General features: G+C 40.5%; 1 protein-coding gene across 13 annotated transcripts in view; it reads right to left on the minus strand.

The window, feature by feature from the left end:
* The window catches only part of ATE1 (arginyltransferase 1), a 198425-nt gene that overhangs the window by 137073 nt on the left and 41299 nt on the right, over positions 1 to 20053 (minus strand). For all 13 annotated transcript variants that reach the window (XM_021073566.1, XM_021073564.1, XM_005671511.3 and 10 more), the window contains one exon: positions 4301 to 4333. In XM_021073566.1, the coding sequence (XP_020929225.1) occupies positions 4301 to 4333 (33 nt within the window). The remainder of the gene's footprint in view (positions 1 to 4300; positions 4334 to 20053) is intronic.

Here is a 20053-nt window from a genome sequence, read left to right on the forward strand (position 1 = left end):
TTCTACTTTTCACCAAAGATTAAAGCCCTAACAAAGATTCCCAATATTTAATCTGAAAGATAAGATATAATTTTAAAAAAATACTTGTTCGGTACAACTCTAGGTATATGGTTGGTACCACTCTAAGCCCTATTTATACCTGAGAGCATCCAAAGATGAAAAAAGACAAAGGTCCTGACCTTAAGTAGGGAAGAGAGACTGTTAACCACACTGAAACATGAATATTAGACCTGTGGGTTTTTACCTGAGTCCAGCCAAATCACAGGGGAAAAAAGCTTGCCCAGCCTTAGCTCTGCCTAGCTGACTTATTCGTTCATTTGACAAATACTTATTCAGTGCTTCCCATGTGGTACCCAACTATAAAAGGAAACACAAGGAGCAAGAAAAGCAGTCCCCTCTCATTGAGCTTACATTTGAGAGAAGCGAGGTCTATTTAAAAGCATCTCTGTCATTGTCTGGCAGTATCTTCATGCTGCTACTCTGCCCAGAGAAGCAGACAGCAAGCTCCAGCCTCCTCATTTACTCACTGGGCAGGTAAGCAAATCCAGCCCAGCTGCCTTCTGCTCAAAATCCCTATTCCTGGTTAATTCTCTAAGCTCTGATGTAAATGAGAGTCCAGGCTTGAGCATTATCAGTGTTTTCCCTTTGTCTAAGCTCCTGGCGGCCCCTTTCTTTCCAGGACTAGACATTTCTACAGTCATGGGAGATTTCCCCGATGTACATCTCAGTCAAACACTGACTACAAGGGCCATTATGAAAAACATACCTAAGCAGCTCTTTGTTCCCATGTGGTTCCTTCATGAAGGCACAAGAGAGGTAAAACAATTTTTAACATTTTGTAGTTAATGTTAACATTTTGTTTATCTCCTTCCTAATTAATTTCTGTATGCTTAAATGGTTTTTATTTTTTTATTTTATTTTTTTCGTCTTTCTGTCTTTTCTAGGGCCGCATCCGCGGCATATGGAGGTTCCCAGGCTAGGGGTCTAATCAGAGATATAGCTGCCAGCCTATGCCAGAGCCACAGCGACACTGGATCCGAGCCATGTCTGCGACCCACACCACAGCTCACGGCAACGCTGGATCCTTTAACCCACTGAGCAAGGCCAGGGATTGAACCCGCAACCTCATGGTTCCTAGTCAGATTCATTAACCACTGACCCACGACGGGAACACCATGTATGTTTAAATGGTTTTTAAATTGAGAGCTGGAATTCCCACCGTGGGGTGCAGTGGGTTAAGGATCCAGCATTGTTTCCGTGGTGGCACAGGCTCAATCCCTGGCCTGGTGCAGTAGGTTAAGAATCTGGTGTTGCCACAGGTGTGACATAAGCTGCAGCTGTGGCTCAGATTGGATCCTGGGAACTTCCATATGCCACAGGTGTGGTCATAAAAAATAAATAAACAAATTGAGAGCTGCATGCATAATTTTGTATCCAAAATTTTTATATCTTACTATAGGCAAAAGTATTTTACACTATTATTCATCAAGATATACTAATTAACATATATGCATGACACCATTTTAATGGCTATAGGGTGTTCTGCTCAAAACCCCTATTCCTGGTTACTCCTCTAAGCTCTTGTTTAAATGAGAGTCCAGCTTATAAATAAGGCTGGATGATTTATATGACCTTTCTGTACTGTTGAATATTTAGGTTATTAAATATTATTTTTGCCATTATAAATAATACTTAACAAACATATTTATGGAAGTTTTCTCCCCATCTTTATTTCTCTGGCAATGATTCCTAGCCTAGAATTACTCAACCACAGATCTGAATTTCTATAAGATCTTTAAAGGATGGAGTTTAAAACATCCCATCTCAGCATATCTTCCCAAACACTCACTTAAAAATAAAAAAGATATCTTGACAGTTAAAAAAAACTGTAAATACCTGCTGTTTGAAATTGCATTTCTTCGATTACTTATATTTTAAAAGATATTTATGGAGTTCCCGTCGTGGCGCAGTGGTTAACGAATCCGACTAGGAACCATGAGGTTGCGGGTTCGGTCCCTGCCCTTGCTCAGTGGGTTAACGATCCGGCGTTGCCGTGAGCTGTGGTGTAGGTTGCAGACGCGGCTCGGATCCCGAGTTGCTGTGCCTCTGGCGTAGGCCGATGGCTACAGCTCCGATTCGACCCCTAGCCTGGGAACCTCCATATGCCGTGGGAGCGGCCCAAGAAATAGCAACAACAACAACAACAACAACAACAAAAAAGATATTTATTACAATTTGTATCTCAACTGATCAATTAGCTGATAAAATCCAACCAAATATTATGCAAAAGAAAACAGTACATTTAAGAACTGATTCTAAGAGATCATTGTGTTACATATAGTAATCTTTTTATTACACTTCCCTCAAATTGCCTTTTAACTATGTTTTCATGAACCAAATCACAGATTTTTTTACAGAATCAAATCTAAGTTTTCCACCCTTCCTTCTGTGATACTTCCTATTTTTCTATGCTTAGAAAGTGCTTCATCAACTAAAGACAGACTACAGCATTCATATTGTCTTCAAGTTTCTTATGGAATAGTTTTAATTTTTATTGTTTTTACACTAAACTTTAAAATTCTACATGACAGGCTTTGTGCTCAGCGCTTACCACACATTATCTCATTTCACTTTAAGAATCCTGTAATAAGTATTATTACCTCCACTTTTATTTTTTTCTGTCCTTTTAGGGCCGCATCCGCAGCATATGGAAGTTCCCAGGCCTAGGGGTCGAATTGGAGCTACAGCTGCTGCCCTACACCACAGCCACAGCAACGCCAGATCCAAGCCACGTCTGCAACCTATGCCACAGCTCAGGCAATGCTGGATCCTTAACCCACTGAGAGAGGCCAGGGATTGATCCTTTGTCCTCATGGATACTAGTTGAGTTTGTTCTCACTGAGCCACAACAGGAACTTCTTATCCCCGTTTTTAGATTAACTCAAAGATAAAACGACTTGCTCAAGAGCCACCCGAGTATCTCTTACTTCAAAGCCCAGAATCTTTCCACTATGTAACTTTGCTTCCCCTTTGATCCTGGATATTTAGAAAATGTAACCAAACCTGGATGGTGCTACCCCCTCTGATCTGGTCAGTTTCCCTGGCAATCATTCAAACTGGCCACCAGGAGGTGTCAACGTGCCAGGTTGGGCCACTTGCAACGGCCGCTTCAATGATCACAGAAGGCAACATGGAAACAGCAAAGGGAACGAGACGGCCTCCACGTGGAGCAGTCAGAGAGGCCTGGCAGAGGCCACCGCCTCTCGGCTCGACCTGAAGCAGGATGTGATTTGAAGAGTGTCGGAATGGGGGTGGGGACACAGAGCAAAAAGAGCGATAGAAGCAAAGGGAAGGACAGGGACAGAGTCTCACCGTGTGGGGCTGAAGAGGAGAACACGAAATACGAGGAAGACCTGACTAGCACTTTATAAGCTGGCCCATGTTCAAGGCCTCATTTGAGAGTAAGAATTATTATCTGCATTTTAAAGATAAGAACGCTGAGCCTTAGGGAACTCACGACTGCCCAAGTCACATGGCTACAAAGTGAAGACAGGATCTTAACCCCAGGTTTGGTATGAAGTCCAATGTCTCTCAATGTCTCTCCACACACCGGGCTGCTTCCTCTTTCCTACTCCTCTCCCAAAGCCTCTCCCATCTTCTCCAAGTAACTCCTCAGCAACCAACCACAGTTCACATCCGTATCTGATTCTCTGATGATCAAATGGTTTTCTTTACCTCCAATTTTATCACTGGGGGATTTTTCAGTTCTAAATTGCAGAACCATTATGAGGCTGAGATGAGAAGGTGAACCGGGCACCTAGGATAGCATCTGCACTATCATGAAGCTCAGTACAAGGCAAGTCCTCTGCTCTTCCCTAATCAATGCACGGCTCATAAAAGGCGCTCTCAATCCAGCTGAAACCTCCTTGCTGACAGCCTCTGCCCAGACCTCCCCATCTCTCCTCTACACCAGGGCAGTTACAGAGGACAAGGCCGAAGGCAAACAGTCAGGGGGGTAAGGAGATACAATAAGGCTCTTTAAGATGGACTGATTTCACCTTGCCTATTAGAGAGAAAACACACTTAAAAAGAGGCAATGACCTGTTATGAAGGTGAATAGCTGTATAATTTATGGGAATTCTTACAAAAGAAAAGTCTGCATTTTGTCTCATTATTGGAATTAAAGAATACATCGTGACAAAAGGATCACTCTTAAATTCTCAAATAAATGCCTCACAAAAGATACTGATGGTGAAATTCAATTAGCAATTCTAAAATTAAGATCGGTGAGTAGTCTTACCTCCAAAGGTGAGCTGCACAGAAATCTTGTAAACTGCAGGGTCACATGTGAATAGAGATCAGTTTCATCCAATAAATGAGCAGCAAAGGAGAACACAGAAAAATGAAAAGTTATTACAAAATTAAAAAAAAAAAACATAAAAAGTGAACCTAAATGTCTACATGATTCATACACTGTATCATTCATTTATAGAGTTCAATGTAGCCCATAGTAGCTACCCAATTATTTGAATTAGTTTAAATAAACATTTATAAAAATCTGTATAAAGACAAAAGCACAACAAATCAGTCCTAAAATATTTTATGTTTGAAAGTTTTCTCTCACAAACCTTATATAATAAATACCTTCTAAGGGAGGAATCAGCAATCTCCCTGATTATAAATGCCACAGGCACAGTTAAATAAATGCCCAAAGAAGAGAAAGATATAAACCAAAGGGGAAAACAGGCAAAGGGAGGAATGAAAAAGTCATGACCAAGAGAGGAGGTCTGGTGAGTAAAAGGGAATGAAAGTGGAAGCTGTTTCTCCACAGTGTGGTGTGATGTTTTACCCTGTTCTGTCTTTCCTGTTTTGTTCAGCCCCATATGTGTATATGTTCTCTCTTTCTTTGACACAAACAGAGGCTTATAGGAGTTCCCATTGTGACTCAGTGGGTTAAGGATTTGATGGCTCCAAAAGGATGCAGGTTCAATCCCTGGCCTTGCTCAGTGGGTTAAGGATCCAGCTATGGGCGGTGTAGGTCATGGATGCGGCTCAGATCTGGTGTTGCTGGGGCTATGGCTTAGGCGTCGCAGGTCTGATTAGACCTCTAGCCTGGGAACGTCCATATGCCACAGGTACACCCATTAAAAAAAAGTCTTATAAATTTCATCTGAAATTGTTACATGCCAACTGTTTCTCAGCATTTAAATAAGGAAATTTTGGAGTGGGGAAGAGCCATAAAAAAAAAAAAAACGACAAAGCAAATCGCAGATGAGCTCTGAACTGAGGACTGTCACGTAACTTCATACATATTCAGGATGGCAAAATGCATAATGTTTTCTTAGATGTTATTTACAAAGTCAACATTTCAAACCCTTTGAGACTTATGTAATAAAAAAATACCCATGTAATATAAACTCTAGGTCTTTCTGAATATAAATTAACTACAATAAAATGCAATGGGAGGCCTGTTTCCAAGCACTCTTGAACTTCCTCTCCACAGCAAAGCTAGTTAGTACTCACTGGGAATACAAATAATCTGACTCTCTTTTAGAGATACACACTGAAGTATTTCTCAGGGAAATTACATGATGTCTGGGATTTCCTTCAAATTCACTGGGGGTTTGAGAGGAAAGTAATAGTGGGAAGTGTGCAGATAAAACAAGAAGAGCCTTTATATTAAACTAGGGAAGACAGGAGATGAATATATGAAGATTCATTATATGATTCTACTTTGTGAATGTCTAAGGTTTTCTATAACAAAGTTTAAAAAATATATCAGACACACCCTCCTCCCAAACCCAAAGATAATATATTCCTAAAATAACACTAGTGAACCCCAAAGCCATGTAATTAAACTAGTAAGTATCATCTAGGCTTTAGATGATAGAGTATACTAAAATATAGACACTATAAATTTTTTTCTTAATTTAAATGATGCAATTCAATTATGTTAACTGTGAAGAGGACTTTCTGAAAGTGCAAGATATACCAAAATATTAAATTTCATAATGCTGATAGGAAACATATAATTCTATTGAAACTGAAGGCGCAGCTCTGTGGTCTTAGATTCTTTTTACAATACCCTTCCAATACCCTCCTCCCAAGAGTAAAACGTGATAGCTAAAAGACTACCCAGATTTAATAGTGGAAAAAAATGAAGTATGGTGGATTTTTATTTTAAAATAAGAAATTTGCCATTGTAGGGTTTCTATGCTTTTCTCTAGTATGTATATATTTATTATACAAACTTTATTAGAATTTAGAAGTACTTTTGGTTCAGTTGTAATTAATGGATCAATTACGGCAGAAGAGTGAAAAAAATTCATATTTTATGCCAAGACATGAACAATTTAAACAAAAATTCTTCGCTGCCCTTTGGCCTCCTCTCTCCCTGCACCGCCCACTGTGTATCTGCATTACGCTTCCATCCACCAAACCTCCCCCGTGGGCAGAAATACCTGCTCAACCATAAAGAGCAGCATTCTCCCGACACCAACAAGACAGATCCTTAGGAGATAACATTCCTTCTTGAACTTGTAAGGAATCACACAACCCATCACTTTGTACTTGCAGATCCAGACTGTGTTAACTGTCGATAATACGTCATTTAAAGGATCAGCCCCTTATGCTAAAAAACTTATATGACTGTACTTTGACTTCTAAGGGCAGAACAGTTCTTGGAGCTGAGAGGCTGTCTCCAGGTTATAATCCTCAATTTAGCTCAAACAAAATTTTCCCCTTCTTTCTTGGATCCACCAGATTAATTTTTCATCAGAAGTCACTTTAACTAACAATAGGGTAGCATAAAAATACTCTCCAAGAAAACTACTATTTTCTTGAAGCTCCAAGAACTTAGGCACATCTTTGTCATGTATATATGTAACATTCCTGTCACAGCTTTTTCAAGACAGACCTAAAAATTATTTTCTTGTGTGAAGCTGCCAAAACATGAAATACATAAAGTTCTCAATCCACAAAGCAGTATAAACGGAATAACAAATCACAAGGCACACATTCATTATCCTACTCATAGGACATGAAAAAGGTTGAAAAACGGCTTCATCTCAATCGGTGCACCAGAAAAACCCTCTGCATCTCCTTTCTGTTAACTACTTAGTAAATTCCTTCATAATGAAATGACACATCTTATATTCAGTAAAATGGTAATACTTTGAAAAAGATCATAAAAAAGCAAACATAACTGCAAAATACATTTGGTATACACACTGAAGTTGATAGAACAAATATCACCATGTCAGATCAGTATCAAAAACAGCTCAGATTTGCTGTGAATCTAAAACTTTTTTTTTCCGTCTTTTATCTTCTTAGGGCCACGCCTGTGGCATATGGAGATTCCTAGGCTAGGGGTCCAGTCAGAGCTGTAGCTGCCAGCCTACACCACAGTCACAGCAACGCCGGATCCGAGCCACATCTGTGACCTACACCACAGCTCACGGCAATGCCAGATCCTTAACCCACTGAGCGAGGCCAGGGATCGAACCTGCAACCTCATGGTTCCCAGTCAGATTCGTTTCTGCTGCGCCACAACAGGAATTCCTAAAACGTCTCAAATAACGCCTGCCATAATGTAGGGGAGCAGAATTTACCACCCCAAAATGTGTCTCTTTGGCATATTATTTTAAGCTGGTTATTTTCTACGAAACAGCAGAAATGGGGAAAACCTCTGAAAACCAAGTAGGAGTTGCCCCTCTGTGAGAAACATTTTTATTAATAACAATCTCCACTTGTAAAGGTGTCTGCCTTGCTCTACCTGGAAGAAGAGGAAAATGTAACTAACCTACCAAATACAAAGAAATAAAAACAGCAAATTAGGCAAAACTATGTTTCAAATAAAGGAACAAGATAAAACCCCAGAAGAGGAAGTAAATGAACTGGAAATAAACAATCTATCTGATAAAAGAGTTCAAGGTAGGAGTTCTTGCTCTGGCACAGTTAGTTAAGAATCCCACTGCAGCTGCTGAGGCATGAGTTCAATCCCCGTCCCGGCACAGTGGGTTAAAGGATCTGGCATTGCCACAGCTGTGGCACAGGTCACAGCTGAGGCCTGGAGTCAATCCCGGCCTAAGGAACGTCCATATGCTGCAGGTGTGGCCGATTAAAAAAAAAAAAATGTTCAACGTAATGATCATAAGGATATAAAGATGCTCAAAGAATCAGGACAAGGATGGACAGAGTGAGAAATTAGACGTTTATAACAAAGAGAAAACATAAAATACAAAAAGAACCAAATAAAGATGGAGAATACAATTACTAAAATAATACACTGTAAGGAATCAACGGCAGATTAGATGATGCAGAGGAAGAGATCAACGAGCTGGAAGATCAAAGAGTGGACATCACTGAAGCTGAACAGAAAAAAAAAAAATAAATAAATGAAGACAGTTTAAGAGACCTCTGTAACAGCATCGCATGTACTAACATTCTCATTATAGGGATCCCAGAAGGAGAAGAAAGAGAGAAAGGAGCAGAGGACATATTTCAAGACATAATAGCTGAAAACTTTCCTAACCTGGAAACAGAATCAGACATTTAAGTCCAGTAAGCACAGACAGTCCAAACAAGATTTACCCAAAGACCAAAGATACACTGTAATTAAAATGGTAAAAATGAAAGATAAAGCTATAACAAAGGAGGCAACAATATACAATAGGAAAAAGCCTCTTCAATAACTGGTGTTTGGAAAAACCAACAGCTACATGTAAAAGAATCAAACTGGACTACTCTCTCACATAATGTACAAAAATAAATTTTAAATGAATTAAAGACAAATGTAAAGGGAGTTCCTGTTGTGGCTCAGTGGTTAACGAATCCAACTAGGAACCATGAGGTTGTGGGTTCAACCCCTGGCCTTGCTCAGTGGGTTAAGGATCCAGCATTGCCGTGAGCTGTGGTGTAGGTCACAGACTCGGCTCAGATCCTGCATTGCTGTGGCTCTGGTGTAAGCCGGTGGCTACGGCTCCGATTAGACCCCTAGCCTGGGAACCTCCACATGCCGAGGGAGTGGCCCAAGAAATGGCAAAAAGACAAAAAAAAAAAAAAAAAAAAAGACAAATGTAAGATCTGAATCCGCAAAACTTCTAGAAGAAAACACAGGCAGCACATTCTTCAACACCTGTCTTAGTATTTTTTTGGATATGTCACTTCGGGCAAGGGAAATAAAAGCAAAAATAAACAAATGGAACTACATCAAGCTAAGAAGCTTTTGCACAGAGAAAGAAACCATCAACAAAATGAAAAGGCCACCTACAGAATGGGAGAAGATATCTGAAAACAATACATCTGATACAGGGTTAATATCCAAAATATACAAAGAACTCATACAACTCAAATCAAACCACAAACACCCCAGATAAGAAATGGGCAGGGGACCTTAAGTGACATTTTTCCAAAGACATACAGGTGGACAAGAGGCACATGAAAAGATGCTCAATATCACTAATCATCAGGAAAACACAAGTCAAAACCACAACGAGATATCATCTCACACCTGTTAGAATGGCTGTTATCAAAAAAGACAACAAATAACAAGTGCTGGCAAGGATGAGGAGAAAAGGCAACCCATGAGCACCATTGCTGGGAATGTACAGTGGTGTAGCCACTACGGAAAACAGTGTGGAGATACCTCAAAAAACAGAAGTACCATATGATCCAGCAATTCTGCTTCTGGATATTTATCTGAAGAAAGCAAAAACACTAACTCAAAATGATACATGCACCCATATGTTCATTACAGCATTCTTTACAATAGCCAAGATGTGGAAGCAACCTAAGTGCCTGTTAATAGCTGAATGGATAAAGAAGATGTAGTACACACACACACACACACACACACACACACACACACACACACACACACATACACACATGGAGTATTACTCAGCTGTAAAAAATGAAATCCTGCCAGTTGCAACAAATGGATGGACCTAGAAGGTATCATGCTAAGTGAAATAACTCAGAGAAGGAAAAATACTGTATGATTTCATTTATATGTGGAATTTAAAAAACAAATGAACAAACATAAACAGAAAGCATTAAAGATACAGAGAACAAACAAGTAGTAGCCAGAGAGGAGGGGATGAAAGGAGGAAAGAAGTGAGGGAGAGTCAAGAGGTACCAACTTCCGGCTGCAAAGTGAATGAGTCACAGGTATGAAATGTACAGTGAGGGGCACATAGTCAATAATCATGTAATATCTTTGTATGATGACCGATCATTACTAGAATTATCACGGTGATCATTTTGAAATGCACAGAAATATCAAATCACGTATTGCATAATAGGAACTAACACAGTGTCACAGGTCAATTATACTTCAAAAACAACAAACTCACAGAAAAAGAGACCAGATGAGTGGTTCCCAGAGGCAGGGGTGGGGAGGGGGGAATTGGATGAAGGCGGTCAAAAAGTATACGCTTCCAGTTATGAGACAAAGGAGCACTGGCTGTAGTGAACACCATGATAAACACAATTACCACTGCTCTATGTTACATGTGAAAGCGGAAAGAGTGAACCCTCAGAGTTCCCAACGCAAGGAAAAAAAGTTTTTCATTTCTTTAGTTTTGTAACTTTGAGATGAAGGGTGTTCACTAAACTTACCAACATCATCATTTCATAATGTAAGTCAATTAAATCGTTGGGTTTTTTTTTTTTTTTTTTGGTCTTTTTTTGCGATTTCTTGGGCCACTCCCTCAGCATATGGAGGTTCCCAGGCTAGGGGTCCAATCGGAGCTGCAGCTGCCAGCCTACGCCAGAGCCACAGCAATGTCGGATCTTCAACCCACTGAGCGAGGCCAGGGATCAAACCCACAACCTCATGGTTCCTAGTTGGATTCGTTAACCACTGAGCTTTGACGGGAACTCAATTAAATCTTATGCTGTACACCTTACACTTACACAGTTGTGTATGTCAGTTAAATATCAATAAAGCTGGAAAAAATAAAAACAAAAAGAGAGGCATTCCCGTTGTGGCGCAGCGGAAACGAATCCGACTAGGAAACAAAGTTGCGGGCCTCAATCCCCGGCCTTGTTCAGCGGGTTAAGGATCTGGTGTTGCCGTGAGCTGTGATGCAGGTCACAGACGCAGTTTGGATCTGGCATTGCTGTGGCTGCGGTGTAGGCCAGCAGCTATAGCTTAGATAAGACCCCTAGCCTGGGAACCTCCATATGCCACGCCATGGGTGTGGCCCTAAAAAAGACCAAAAAACAAAAAACAAAAAAACAAAACAAACAAAAAGAGCAGAAGGATACAGAGACCAGCGCTGCTGGTACACAGTCACTTACTAACCTTGCTTCTACTCACCCCACCCCGTAGCATTACTCTGTGTGTCACTGGTAGCCCATCTCATAACACCTTCTCATTCCTTTCAGAGAAACACTTAACGCTTACCAATTTCTAAACAATTTTCAAGCACACAAAATTGTAGTTAAACCTCCTGTCAGTTACAATGAGTAAATGCTTTCTTTTTCCATGGCTGGTTATTAAGCATGCCAGTTGTTGGGGGTGGGGGTTTAACAAAAAGGAGAGAATACACACCACTAATTTTGCAAAAATATCCCAGTAAAACTATAATCAACTATTTATCTTTGCAATGTAAAACATTCAACACCTAAGTAATTTAAGCTAATGTTCATAAAATGCCTTTTCTGTTTAATAAGGAACCATGCACGTTAAACTCCCTTCTTTTAAAGAAAAAGGAACACTGAACAGTGATTTTTATAAGACAAGCCACAATTTTTTTTCTAAACCAAGGAACATCAGTGAGGTGTATGTATCTGCCAAAAGAATTCTGAGTCTTATAACTGCTCATAGAGATTATGCCGAATTTCCTTGTAGTAACGAAAGCTTCTGCCGGTCCTGCTTCCTTAGCCTTTCACCCTAGTTCACAGTACTTTCTTACAAATCATTAGGGGACAAGTCCGACAATTTTAGGCTATAATCTAATAAAGTACTTATTTAAAATTTTATAATGATCAATCTAAATCAGACCTTAATGTAAAATGTTAAGTTTTTCTATCAGGAATTTGGAAGCTTCAATTAAGAATCTAAATTTTGGGAGTTCTCATCGTAGCTCAGTGGAAACAAATCTGACTAGTATCCATGAGGATGCAGGTTCAATCAAGGTCGCATTGCTTTGGCTGTGGCGTAGGCCAGTGGCTACAGCTCCGATTCAACCTCTAGTCTGGGAACTTTCCAATACGTCGTGAGTGTGGCCCTAAAAAGCAAAAAAACAAAACAAAAAAACCCAAAAATCTAAATTATGGAGTTTGTGCTGTGTCTCAGATGTAACAAACCCAACTAGTATCCATGAGGATGCAGGTTCAATCCCTGATACCACTCAGTGGGTTAAGGATCTGGAGTTGCTGTGAGCTGTGGTGTAGGTCATGGACACAGCTCAGATCCCTCGTTCCCGAGGATGTGGCATAGGCTGGCAGCTGCAGCTCTGATTTGGACTCCTAGCCTGGGAACTTCCATATGCCTTAGGTACAGCCCTAAAAAGACCAAAAAAAAAATCTAAATTATGTTTAGTTACACTCTATTCCCACCCCACTTAGAAAGTCAGCAACAGAATGAAAATTACATCTGTACTTAAGAGGAAGTCAAAATGAAGGTTTGAGAACTAAGACCCCAGTTTATCCTAATTTTAGCGGGGAGTAAAAAGAGCAGACTCAGATAATTCCTTAAATTAATTTTTACAGCTATTCCTTATTCCATTCATTGGCAATGCTGCTGAAAACTGACTGCCTGTACTACCTCCTTTGGTTAGACCTAGAACCTTGGACAGAACGTTAAGCTTCAATAAATCTTAAAAGATGACAATGAAAACCTTATTTACATTCTAACGTATTTAAACCTGTATCTCCTGAGCCATTAAATCTCCTTTTTTGCTGATGAAAAGAGCAGTGATCTAAGAGTAGCCTGGAATCTCATTAGCTCTAGCTACCTGAATACTTAAATTATGTAGGCCTTAGTTTTCTATCTACAAAATAATTTCAAATTGAGAACTATGTCTAGATACTTATATCGCAACAGAACAAAGGGTGGAAAAAAAAAATGTATACATGTAAGTGTAACTTGGTCCCCATGCTGTACAGCGGGGAAAAAAAAATTAAAAAATAAAATAAAATAAAATAAAATAAAATAAAACAATTTCGGCCTAACCACCTTTACCAATGGTATCCTGTGGCATGCCAAGTTCCCGAGACATTCTCTGAAAAACGATTCCATGGCCAACTAAGTTTGAGAAATGCTGCAAACTGCTGCTGTCTTAGCTCCCCTTCTCCATCTTAGAGAAGGACAAGGTATACTGACAAATTACAAAGAAATCCTGCAGTCAAATAAAAAAACCCTAGAAAATGAATAAGCTCTGGGGAGCTAAAGCATAACACCGTGACTCTAGAGAACAGTACAATACCACGTGCTTGAAAGTTGAGAGAGTAGATCTTGAATGTTCTCACCACGAAGGAGAAATGACAATCACGTGATGAGGTGGACGTGCTGGCGGACTCTGCAGTGACGATTATACTGCAATCTAGGCTATCAAATCAAAACACTGTTCACTTGAAAGGTAAACTATGCTGTACATCAACTATAACCCAATATAGGCGGAAAAACCAAAAAACCTTCACCTTCATTTAATCTAGTGCTTTCCCAAGTTACCTGACCAAAGAGATCTGCTTGTTTGCTGGATGGTTTTTAATGTCACGTAACATTTACTAACACTCCACAGAACCAATATTCCATAAATCTCATTCCAGGAAACACGGGTCCCCACCAGCTCTGAATCATTTCCCCCAGCCTACACTTAATAGAAACGCTCACTGATAATACTCAACATGGCTGTTAGAAAAATCTAGTGTTAACTAACAATGAATCAATGGCTCTTTTCCCCCTTTAAGAGTTACGGTTCCTACCCAACAATACCCCTCGAGGGGATCCTGGCATGATTTCGCACTTCGGAGCGGAGAAGGGGCTAATGCTCAGGCACACACCACGGGAGGAACTGTACAAATGCCTCCTGAAAGATTAACATCTGCCCAGGATCACAAAAGCCCATAACGCTAATACACAGAGAGCGCCATAAATGCTTTGCTCTAAAGTGTTGAGTCCGCAGTTTGCTAACACACGTCCCAATTAGCGAGCCGCTTCAGTGCATACATAGTCTTTTACTACTTGCAACTCGCTCCTCAGTTTCTAAAAGCAAGAGGGATTTGGGCTCTAATTAAGCCACTCACTAACACCTACCTCATGTGCTCACTGTAATAACTGTCTATTTTATAAACAGTGGCTCTATGTCTATTAACAAAAATAGGATACATCCGAGCTAATTAAAAATTAATTATTTACCACCTCCAACTTTGGTGTTTGTTTCTAAAATTAAAAGGTTAAGTTTGCAACACGAATCTACAAATCCAGGTAAGAATGTCCTAACCCTGAAGAGCTTTACGCAAAGAGAATGGAATCTAAAGGAATACTGCTGCTGTTCAACAGGATCAGCAACAAACAAAATCACCATAAACAGAGCTGACATCAAAATGCAAAGGTAAGGAGTTCTTGGTCCTAAAAGGAAGACTCACTGAAGACTCAAGCGCTGGGCTGCTGGGCTGGTGACATCGTGTGCTGACAACAGAAGCGTCTGCTTTTCTAATGGGAGAATCACTCTGCCACACTACCCTATGACCTAAAGACCGGCTTGTTTACAACACTAAATAAATCAGAACTAGCACGGAATATTAAAATACCTTATAATAAATATGGAAATAATTTTAGAAGTGTGTTTAGGAGAAAAAGTACTTTAGAGTTTTTTTTTTTTAAGTCAATACTGGGACCAAAACTTTATGTGATTAGAGAATGTTTAAGTCTACTGCCTTCTCAACCTGTAAGTTGAATGTTCAAAAATGCAACAAAATAGAAAAAATTTAAAATTTCATTCTTCTAAAAATAATATTTTTCTAGGTATTGAGTAGAGGCATTTCCAGATTGGCAAAAGATATTTAGAATATACACACACAGTGGGCCCCCATATTCTGCATCCACAGATTAAACCAACTACAGATGGAAAGCAATTTTTTGTAGTTCCAAAAAATTTAAAAAGAGCACATACATATGTAAAAATTCAATAAGACATACATCTAAGATTTGTGCATTTTACTATATATAAACTTAAAAATTAATTTTAAAAAGGAAACAAAAAAAAAAATACTATTGAGTTTCTCCTGGGGATTTTTCCTAAAAATGACTGAAACCATAGACTTTCACAGTTAAGAGGAACCCTGGCAGTTATCTAGTCCAACTCCTTTAGATTACTTCTAGAGAAGCTGAGGCCCAGAAATATTACATTATTTCATAGTCAGTCAGCAGCAGAACTAGGGTTAGAACCTAGAAGCTTTTTCCAACCCATGATTTCCTTCATTATACCAAGGACTAAACACCACCATTAGTCAGAACTCACCAAGAAGGCAATAAAGCCCAGAGGTAGCAAGCCTCAGTGTTATAAACACTAAAACATGGTGCTATATAGGTGTTCGGATAACAAGAAAACAAAGTAACAAAAAAGTCTACAACGAAACAAATTTTTTACGATAATGACAAATTCAGCCAACGAATGGCAAAAAAGGGGAGATTAAAACAAAAATCACAAACGACATAGGTGAAAGGAGATGCCCCACGCCTTGTTTTCCAGCCTCGCCAGTGCACCTCTATTCCATGAAAAGGTCATGCCTGAAATGTACTTCCCAAAGATGGGCACAGGTGCGTGCTCTCCACCCAGATGTCTGCCCGGGAGCCCCCTCCCCAGAGCCTCTTCCCAACGCCCTCATATAATTACCAGTGTCACCACTCTCTGTCCCTCACCTCTTCGTTTTTCCGGGTAGCACACGTTATCCCAACACTACTGCATACGTACTTGTTTTATTTACCCTCCTCCCCAGCATATAACCTCCCTGAGGGTAAGAACTTCTCTGTCATGTTCGCTATGCGACATCCCCGAGTCTAAAATGATGTCTAGAACATTGCAGGGACTCAATAAATATTTGCTGCTTAAATGCCTAGATGCACCAATTCACTTGTGAACTGGATTAATCAACTCATAAACGAATATTCATATTACTTTCTTTTTCCCTGTGTCTTCATGGCTCCTGGCCACTTTGCAGAATTGCATCATTTGGTCAAGGTGAGAGGCCACAAACAGAGAGAAGCAGTCACCAGTAACCAGGAGCCGGTATCAGTGAAGAAACAGCCTGTGTCCTTCTCATTAGATCTTCTTAGGAGCACGGCTGTCCTCCACATACCCCCTTAATGTCCTGCAGGGAAATGGCCAGTATAATTTTTGAGGAGCAACTACTCAGAAGATATTGAGGACAAAACTTGGCATCATTTAAATGGCATTAAGTTGGTAAAAGAAATCAAATTGACCTTGAAAAACTGGGTGTCTTCCAAAAATCTGAATGACATGAATTAGGGATAAGGAGAAAATTCCACAAAACCTAGGAATAAAAATTAGCAGGAAGCTACCATTTTAAAAGTTCTCTGATTAAAAGTACTAAGAAATTTAATATATTATCATCAATTTAAGCATTATAAAAATACTTGATTGTATTAACAAGCATATTAATAATGGTTATAGGTATAGTAGCATAAGTATGCATACTTATCAGACCAACTGATTCCAAGCGAAATCAAATATCTCTACATTATGTTAGGTACATATATTTCCATCAATTTTTTAATATTTTTTGTATTTTAACATTTTAAACATCAATGCAAATTTATAAAAAGAAGTTCTTTAAGATATTTTTTAGTGGAATTCCTGGTGTGGCACAACGGGATCAGCAGCATCTCTGCTGCACCAGGACGCAGGTTCGATGCCCAGCCCAGGACTGTACGTTAAGGATCCGGCACTGCCAAAGCTGTGCCATAGGTCACAACTGCAGCTGGGATCTGACCCCTGGCCCAGGAACTCCACATGGCAAGGGGCAGCCAAAAAAAGAAAAAATAAAACTCTGTTAGCTAAAATGTGCCGAAGATCATGTTTGATTCATCTATGCACCCCAAGACCTAACAGCGATTGGAACATGCTAGGAATTAAATGTTTATATGATATATGATTAGTTGAATGGAAGACCCACACTCCTCCACAGCCCGAGAGAAAGAAATAATGAGAGCCACTCTAAGTGTAAAACACTGAACTATTACTATATATTTTTTAGGGCCGCACCTGTAGCATATGGAAGGTCCCAGGCTAGGGGTTGAATCAGAGCTAGAGCTGCTGGCCTACACCACAGGCACAGCAACCCGGGAACTGAGCCACATCTGCAACCTACACCACAGCAACACCCTGGATCCTTAACCCATTGAGCAAGGCCAGGGATCAAACCCACGTCCTCATGGATACTAATCAGATTCATTTCCACTGCACTACAACGGGAATTCCTGAACTATTTCTAGAATGACTGTCACAGAAAAACTAATTATGTATGTTATTTCACAGACAATATTTACAGACCTACATAAAAACAGCCACTTTTTTAAAATATTTACATATTCTGGATAAAAAAAATCACATATATAATGTATATATGTTACTCTACAATTAACTACTGACTAGAAGAAAATCAACTGCTCTTTAATCATGCAAACAGTTTGCTAAAATTATGTGGCATATCAGATGAACTGCCAGAGAAAAAACACAAACTTTCCTTGTTTAGCCTAGTCCTCAATAGGCAGCATTGTTCACTTGTCAAGTCATTACCAGGAGGTCATAAAACTTGAGGCTCCTCAGATGTAATGGAAAAAGCAGACCTAAACTACAAAACCTAGGGACAAATGGCAACGGTACTCACAACAAGACTGCTCCTGCCACAGGAGCTGTGCCCTCTCTAACACGTGCTTAACTCGGAGGTACATTCCCCCACTCGCCCTCTCAGCTTCTGCTTTCACTGCAGGACAAGCGTCAAGAGCTCTGACGTCATCTGAACTTTCCTTTGGTTTCACGTCACAAGTTTCAGGAACACTATTTTCTATCTTGCAATTTTCCACTTGGCAAAAGTGAGTCTTCTGTGCAGCTGAATCTTAGAAACAGTCAACAGAGCCGCCCATTCCTTCCATGGACGTTCACTGAGCATCTCCTCCACGCCTGACACTCTGCACTGCACTTCCGGACTCTGCCAGAGTATGTCTGTGAGTGGGTATGTGGGCAAAAGTACACCACAGGTTGTGGCAGAGTCCAACATAACACAGATAACTTACCACAGCGGCAGATCTGGAGTGTCCGTGGTGGCTCAGAGGAAACAAACCAGACTAGTACCAATGAGGACACGGGTTCAATCCCTGGCCTTGCTCAGTGGGTTAAGGATCCGGCATGGCCATGAGCTGTGGTGTAGGTCGCAGATGCAGCTTAGATCCTGCATTGCTGGGGCTGTGGTGCAGGCCGGTGGCTACAGCTCTGATTCGACCACTAGCCTGGGAACCTCCACATGCCCTGTGTGGCCCTAAAAAAAAAAAAAAAACACAGAAAAAGGAATCTACATGCAGAATATGCAAGAAACTCCATCATCAGAGTAAAGGCACAGTAGTACCCACAGTTCCTCGGTTTCCAGTTCCGCATAAAGCAGTTAGGAAACACACATATAACTCTTTACCGAATGATACCTTTTATAGGTTTTATGTGGTATAAAAGGATTGTAAAGACTAAAATTCATGATGATGAACCAAACTGAATGTTTGTTTTTGCTTTTTAGGGCCACATCCATAGCACATGGAGGCTCGCAGGCTAGGGATCTCATCGGGATCCGAGCCGCGTCTGCAACCTACACCACAGCTCATGGCAACACCAGATGCCAGACCTAGTGGGCGAGGCCAGGGATCAAACCTGCATCCTCATGAGTACCAGTCGGATTCCTTTATGCTGCACCACAACAGGAACTCCAAAACTGAGTGGTTTTGAGTATTATTACTTTTTTCCTTTGAAAGAACAAATTCTAATTTAACATTAAAATTTAAAACAAGATCTTTTTTTTTTTTTTTTCCTTTTTTGGCCTCCTCTCAGCATATGGAGTTCCCAGACCAGGGATCAGATCTGAGCCGCAGTTGCGACCTACACTGCAAATCCTTAACCCACTGTGCTGGGCCGGGATTCAAACCCACATCCCAGTGCTCCCAAGATGCCACCAATCCCATTGTGCCACAGCAGGAACTCCTAAAACATGAGATCTTTTACTTTTGTTTCGTTTTGTTTTTATTTTTCTTTTTAGGGCTGCACGCACAGCATATGGAAGTTCCTGGAGCTGGGGGCTGAACTGGAGCTGCAGCTGCCAGCCACAGCCACAGCCACAGCAGATCCTAGCTGCACCCCCGACCTAGGCCGCAGCTTGCGGCAATACCGGATTCTTAACCTACTAAATGAAGCTAGAGATCAAACCCACATCTTCATGGATACTAGTCAGGTTCTTAACCTGCTGAGCCACAACAAGAACTCCGAGATCATTTAATTCAATCAAATGTAAGAATTAAAATGGAAAAACATAATTTAATTTGCAAACGCCGGCTGGCTGGACCAGAAGTATCACTTGTCTGCCCTTGACCTCAGTGTCCCTGGCTTTCTAATGGCTCATCACCACCTGCATCCTGGCTACTCAAGTCCAGTCAATGATTATGTAGCCAAGCACCGTTACCTTGATTTAAGGCTCACAACAAACCCCACCTGCTCTTCCTCCCATGTTTACAAATGAGGAAGCTGAAGAGCAGAAAGCAGAGGAATCAGGAACTCGCCCAAAGCAGCATGGGTAATAAGTAGGGAAGATGAGACGTTAAGGCAAGAGGGTCTAATCAGAGTTCACACTGTCACCTGTGATGCTACTCGGTCTCACTGTTGTCAATAATCTTATCCAAAATATCTGGAATTATAAACACACAAGCGCTGTGTGATGGTTCTGCTGTCACCTTCACACCATTCAACCCAGACCACTTATCGCGGGGTGCATCTGTCCTCCTACAGGTGGTTAATCAAGAATCAACGTCCACTTTGTGCCACAC

The sequence above is a fragment of the Sus scrofa genome, chromosome 14, assembly GCF_000003025.6.
Source record: "Sus scrofa isolate TJ Tabasco breed Duroc chromosome 14, Sscrofa11.1, whole genome shotgun sequence".
NCBI classification, from domain to species: Eukaryota; Metazoa; Chordata; class Mammalia; order Artiodactyla; family Suidae; genus Sus; species Sus scrofa.